The sequence below is a fragment of the Arvicola amphibius genome, chromosome 10 (assembly GCF_903992535.2).
Source record: "Arvicola amphibius chromosome 10, mArvAmp1.2, whole genome shotgun sequence".
In the NCBI taxonomy this organism is placed as follows: Eukaryota; Metazoa; Chordata; class Mammalia; order Rodentia; family Cricetidae; genus Arvicola; species Arvicola amphibius.
In genome coordinates, this window is record NC_052056.1 from 70,548,907 (window position 1) to 70,556,106 (window position 7,200).

Here is a 7,200-nt window from a genome sequence, read left to right on the forward strand (position 1 = left end):
CAAAAAAAGTCCTCTTGCCACAGAATAATCAAAACACTAAACATAGAGAGTAAAGACAGAATATTAAGAGCTGCAAAGGAAAAAGGCCAAGTAACATATAAAGATAGACCTATCAGAATTACACCTGACTTCTCATTGGAGACAATGAAAGCCAGAAGGTCATGGTCAAGCATTATGCAGACATTAAGAGACCACAGATACCAGCCAAGACTATGATACCCAACAAAAGTGTCAATAACTATAGAAAGACAAAACAAGATAGTCTATGACGAATCTAGATTTCACCAATACCTAGCCACAAACTCAGCCCTACACAAAATACTAGAAGGAAAACTCCAACCCAAGGAAGTTGACTACACCAACAAAAACACAGACATTCCATGATCTCATTACAGCAAATCCCAAAGATGAAAAAAAATGTACAAATTAACATCACCAACAATGAAAACTAAATTAACAGGAGATAGCAACAACTGGTCATTAATATCCCTTAATATAAATGGACTCAAATCACCTATAAAAAGGCACAGGCTAACAGACTGGATATGAAAAAAGAATCCATCCTTCTTCTGCATACAAGAAACACATCTCAGCCTCAAAGACAGACATCATCTCAGAGTAAAAGGTTGGGAAAAAATATACCAATCAAATGGACCTAAGAAACAAACACGTGTAGCTATCCTAATATCTAACAAAATAGATTTCAAGCTAAAATCATTCAAAAGAAACAAAGAAGGTCATTCCATATTAGTCACAGGAAAAATCCATCAAGAGGAAATTTCAATACTGAACATCGATGCCCCCAATACAAGGGCACCCTCATCTGTCAAAGAAATACTTCTAAAGCTTAAATTATATATTAAACCCCACACACTAATAGTGGGAGACTTCAACACTCCCCTCTCACCACTGGACAGGTCAATCAGACAAAAAATGAACAGAGAAATAAGAGAACTAACAGATGTTATGACTCAAGTGGACTTAACAGACATCTATAGAATATTCCATCCAAACAGAAAAGAATATACCTTTTTCTCAGTACCTCATGGAACCTTCTCAAAAATTGACCACATACTCAACAAAACAAACCTCAACAAATACAAAAAAAAAAATTGGGATAACCCAATGTACCTTATCAGATCACCATGCTTTAAAACTGGAAGTCAACAGCAATACTAATTCCAGAAAACCCACAAACACATGGAAATTAAACAATGCTCACCCAAATCATCAATGGGTCAAGGAAGAAATAAAGGGGAAAATTAAAGACTTCCTAAAATTCAATGAAAATGACCACACAACATACCCAAATTTATGGGACACAATGAAAGCAGTGTTAAGAGGCAAGTTTATAGCACTAAATGCCTACATAAAGAAGCTGTAAAAATCCCACACTAGTAAATTAACAGAACATTTGAAAACTTTAGAACAAAAAGAAGCAAACTTACCTAATAGAACTAGACTGTAGGAAATAATCAAATTGAGAGCTGAAATCAACAAAATAGAAACAAAGAAAACAATACAAAGAATCAATGAGACAAAGAGTTGGTTCTTTGAGAAAATCAACAAAATAGACAAACTTTTATCCAAACTAACCAAAAGGCAGAGAGAATATGCAAATTAACAAAATCAGAAGTGCAAAGGGGGATGTAACAACAGACACAGAAGAAATACAGAGGATCATCAAGTCATATTTTGAAAACTTGTACTCCACAAAATTGGAAAACTTAAGGGAAATGGACAACTTTTTGGATAAATATCACTCACCAAAATTAAATCAAAACCAGATAAGCAAATTAAGCAGACCTATAACTGCTAAAGAAATAGAAACAGTCATCAAAAGTCTCCCAACCAAAAAAAGCCCAGGACCAGATGGTTTCAGCTCAGAATTCTACAAAACTTTCAAAGAAGAACCAATACCAATACTCCTCAAATTATTCCACACAATAGAAACAGAGGGAACATTGCAAAACTCTTTTTATGAGGCTACAATTATCCTGATACCCAAACCACATAAAAATATCTGCATAAATCTGGGTATGCCAAGAAATTTTGTTTAAGAAAGGTGATTGCTGCCGGGCATAGTGATGCATGTCCGTGACCTCAGCACTTAGAGTGTGAAGCAGGAAGCTCAATTCCAAGCCAGCCTGGGTTTTCATATCCTAGGATCTGTTCTTAAAAAGAAAAGAGAAGGAGCAAGGGACAGAAAAAGGAAAGGGGAGGGAGAGGAGGGGACTGAAGGGGAGGAGAACAGAGGGGTGTAAAACTAAGGAGGAGGAGCGGGCTACGTCTGCCACCAGGCTAGCTTAACCCCCAAAATAACCACATGGATTGTATTAATTAAACACTGTTTAGTTTAATTAGTTTAACACCATTAGTTTTAGCCTCTTATTGGCGAACTATCACATCTTGATTCAACCCATTTTTAATAATCTGTATCACCACTTGACTGTGGCTTACCAGGATGAGTCTAACCAGTGTCCACCTCTGGCAGGAGAAACATGGCATCTGCCACACTTCCCCAATTCCCAGCATTCTTTTCTGTCTACTCCACCCACCTAAGGGCTACCCTATCAAAAGGCCAAGGCAGCTTCTTTATTCAACCAATGAAATCAACACAAATACAGAAGGACCTCCTGCACCAGAGGGGAGGTAAAGGGAGAGAAAGGAAGGAAAGGGAAAGGAAGAAATTCCTATCATTAAAAATAAAAACAGAAACAAACCAAAACAAGAAATCTCTGGATTCCCACATCCTACTGACCCAGTCCTTCCTTGTCATCCTCAGGGAGACACCACCGTCTACTACTTCATCCTAGATGTGAAAGAATCTGACTGCAGGGTCCTATCCACAAAATCCGAGAATGACTGTCTTGAAGCTTCGCGGCCATCTGAAATCGTAAGTAACTAGGACCGCTGCTCTTCTTTCTTCTATCCACTCCGCTCACTCAGTGGAGCCGCATGGAAGCTAGAAAAAGCTGCTTATGCAAGAAGATGATGTCAGCCTTAAGTAGTACTCTCTTAAGAACCATTCTTGGGAACCCCGCTGAAGTAAGTTATTAGGGTTTGTGGCCTCCCCAGGAGAGCATCAGCAGCTATGAGCCTTGGGCAAATCCCCAATCATCTTAGACTTCAGTCTCCTTAACTGGAACGGCCCTGTCATTCCAGACCACACAGTTGTGAGTCTCCACTGAAAACGTCCACAGTGATCCGAGTCCTTCACGACAGTGCACCTTACTCACTTCCTCTCCCTCCCATCTGCTGGCTCCTCTTTTCCTTCCGCTCAACCTGGAAACTTAGCTATGGTGAAAAATACGAAGGCATCTTTATGCTCTAAGAGCCTGGGACATTTGCAGGGCCTCACAACCAGAGTTAATAATACACCTTGAAGTCTCTTAAGACCTAAGACTGCTGTCCTCCTGTGCACTAGCGTGTTTGTTCGATTTGCCTTCTTGAAGAACAGTCAGCAACCAATCTTACTTGTCTTAGATTTCCCATGTCAGATTTTACAACCTAAGCTAATGCAAAACTGTAATCTTAAATTATGTACTTTTCCATGCCCCTGATACAATGTAATGCATATGTGTGTGCCTGTGTTATGATAATCATTTGCTGAAATCAGTGAATAGGCTGAAGGGGGCTTAATAAAATGAGTCTCAAGCATAAATGTTGAAGGTAACACGGATATTGCTCAGTAGCGTGTGCTGTTTGTTATCTGGGTCATTTTGATGTAGGAGAAGCTTGAAGGAGAAGCATTGATGCTATAAAGGATTTACAAAAAAAATTCTTCAGGAAATATTAAGTTCCAGGAAGTAGAATTGAGTTGAGGGAGCGCTGCCTGTGATACGAACTCAAGGTTAGTGTACTGACCAGACTTGTTAGAAACACTAAAGAAATTCTTGTGCCATAATTGAGGTGGTAGTGTGTGCTACTGTGGTAGGGAAACCTACACATGCAGAGGGTTTGACTAGTTTAACCATGCACTGATACAGAGGACGTGAAATAGCAATGTAATTAATGTAACAGTAATTATACCTATTGCACAGCTGGTGAAGGGCTGGCTCCAACAAGGAGCAAGCAAGCGTTATGTCTCTAATGCTCAGACTTTCTTTGCTTTCTCACAATCACAGCTTTGTATGCTAGTCTTATTTAATAGGACCTCTGCTGACATCTGTGCTTTCCTTCGGGATTTTGTAAGCCAGATGATTTGGACACAGGTTGGAAGACAAATCACATAATTGAGACACGAGTACACAGGCTGCAAAAAGATTTGAATAACTGCTTAGACTTGATGGCCTTAAACCTGCTGTCCTAGCTTTAACAATATCCTCTTACCAAGACGATATCCTCCGGCTCCACTGTGACTCCTGCGACTCCAGCGTTTCCCAGCCCTTGCTGAAGCTAGCTCTTCCTCAGGTGTGCAGTCATAGGACAGTCCTCTTTGTTGGCAACATGAATAGGTGGACATGCGCACTGGCTACTGCATTCCCCTTTGTGCTTTTGTAGACGTGCAGTGGATTTGTGTAACCTTTTACAATACCTGTATTAATTTTCCCATATTAGAAAGTCGATAACATACCAACCAGGAGCACATAATTGCTGCTTTCGTAGAATAGTTTACATTCTTTTTTTTTTTTTTTTTGTTTTTTTGTTTTTTTGTTTTTCGAGACAGGGTTTCCCTGCAGTTTGTAGAGCCTGTCCTGGAGCTAGCTCTTGTAGACCAGGCTGGTCTCGAACTCACAGAGATCCGCCTGCCTCTGCCTAATAGTTTACATTCTTGAACTAATTCTGGTCCATGCTGGACTCTTTACTCATGCAGCTAAAGAACTGAACTTTTCTTTTGGTTATTAATATTCATGACTTTTGGCAGTCTTGTACAATTATATGACACTTAGGCTTATCTTTAGTTTTGTGCAGACCATCTCATTCTGACGTCCACAAAAATTAAAATATATATAATTTATATAAACCTTCTACCTGTAGAAACTTTTTGCTTCCACGCTCAACTTTGGGGAAACTAAAGTCAAAGACTTACACTCTCTGCCTTAGTTTTTCTCAACTTCCACCTTCTCTTTTCTTTAACCTGTGGTGCTGGGCTGTTTCATTTACATGAAAAGTTATGTGTCTCTGTTTTTACTTTCTTTTTTTTTATTTTTTGAAAATTTCTGCCTCCTCCCCACCTCCCACTTACCTTCCCCTCCCCCTTCACTCCCCCTCCCCCTCCTGTCCGAAGAGCAGTAAGGGTTCCTTGCCCTGTGGGAAGTCCAAGGTCCTCCCCCCTCCATCCAGGTCTAGGAAGGTGAGCATCCAATCAGGCTAGGCCTCCCCAAAGCCAGTATATGTAGTAGGATCAAAAATCCAGTGCCATTGTCCTTGGCTTCTCAGCTGCCCTCAAAGTCCACCATGTTCAGGGAGTCTGGTTTTATCCCGTACTTTTTCAGTCCCAGTCCAGCTGGCCTTGGTGAGCTCCGATTAGATCAGCCCCATCATCTCGGTGGGTGGGTGCACCCCTCGTGGTCCTGACTTCCTTGCTCATGATCTCCCTCCTTTTGCTCCTCAGTTGGACCTTGAGAGCTCAGTCCAGTGCTCCAATGTGGGACTGTCTCCATCTCCATCCATCGCCAGATGAAATTTGTTTAAATAAAAGAATTTCCAGGGGAAAACCAAAAACAACTCCATTAAGATATTTGTGGGGGGGGGGGGCTGGAGAGATGGCTCAGAGGTTAAGAACACTGGCTGCTCTTCCTGAGTTCAGTTCTCCACAACCATATGGTGGATCAAGCTTTCATCTGTAATAAGATATTGAGATCTGGTGTCCTCTTCTGGCCTGGAGGCAGAACACTGTAGTAAACTAAAGATTTCTTTAAAAAAATTCTTAGCCAGCTCTCCAGTGCCAAAGACAGACTTAAAAGTAAAAGAGAGAGATGGCTCAGAGGTTAACAACACTGTTTGCTCTTCCAGAGGTCCTGAGTTCAATTACCAGCAACCACACGGTGGCTCACAACCATCTATAATGAGGTCTAGTGCCCTCTTCTGGCAACCAGGCATACATACAGGGAGAACAAAGTATTCATAATAAATAAATAACTCTTAAAAAAAGAAAAGATAAAGATATTATGATTTTCAGTCAAGCACTGGTGATACATGCCATTAGTCCCAGAAGAAACTAGTCCAGCAGGCAGATTGCTGTGAGTTTGAGGCTAGCCTGGTCTACAGATTGAGTTCCAAGACAGCCAAGGCTACACAGAGAAACCATCTCAAAAAACAAAACAAATAAACAAAAAAGATACTATGAGTTCCACAATCTTCAGGTGAAGAAACTGATATGGGAAGGTTATGAGATTCTGACTCACAAACACACACATGGGCATACATGAAAACTCACACTCATTCACACCTAGACACATACCCAGACAAGCATGAAACACACGCACACGCACACGCACAAGCACTCATTGACATGCATGCATTTGCCTGTACATAGACGTTCAGGAGAAGAGCCAGACTGACATCCATCTAGGACCTCGACCCAAGTGCCTGTACCTGTCATGCTCCTGTAAAGTCAGCATTCACCCCACATCCATGACAGCACCTGGCCTCGGGCTTCTCAGGCAGGCTCCATCATAAGCTAGAGATTCCCGTGGAACACACAGAGTTCAATATTTGGGGCTTTTATTTCTTCGTCCTCTCTTTCTTCTTCCTTTCTTCCCTCCCTCTGTCCTTCCTTTCTTTTCCCTGCTTCTGTACATGTCAATTCCCGTTAGCCTGCTTCTGTACACATCAATTCCCGTTAGCCTGCTTCTGAACACACCGACATCCCATTTGCCTGCTTCTGAACACACCGACATCCCATTTGCCTGCTTCTGAACACATCAACATCCCGTTAGCCTGCTTCTGATCCCACCAGCATTTCATAAGTAATGCTGTGTGGGAAGTTTGCACATTGTTCTCATGTTCTCACACATAGAAACTGTTGTAATTGGCCCAGTAACGTTGCAAGAGGCTAACGGAATTGGTTGTTGCTTTTAGCTCCTCTTTTATTGGTTTCTGTTCTAATTCACTGCACAACGTTGCACAATGTTTTGGATATGGGCTCTGACTTCCCACATTCTTTCCAAAGTCAAAGACGCAGGTCAACAACCCCTGTGTTGCAATGTTCCAGCCTGAAACCTGCTTGGACAGCTAGCCAAGTCCTATTTGCTC

The 7,200-nt window shown here is 41.3% G+C and overlaps 1 protein-coding gene across 1 annotated transcript in view; it reads left to right on the plus strand.

The window, feature by feature from the left end:
* Positions 1 to 7,200, plus strand: part of LOC119824902 (histidine-rich glycoprotein-like) — a 68,516-nt gene that overhangs the window by 2,870 nt on the left and 58,446 nt on the right. The window contains exon 2 of the mRNA XM_042055896.1: positions 2,786 to 2,896. Within this exon, the coding sequence (XP_041911830.1) occupies positions 2,786 to 2,896 (111 nt within the window). The remainder of the gene's footprint in view (positions 1 to 2,785; positions 2,897 to 7,200) is intronic.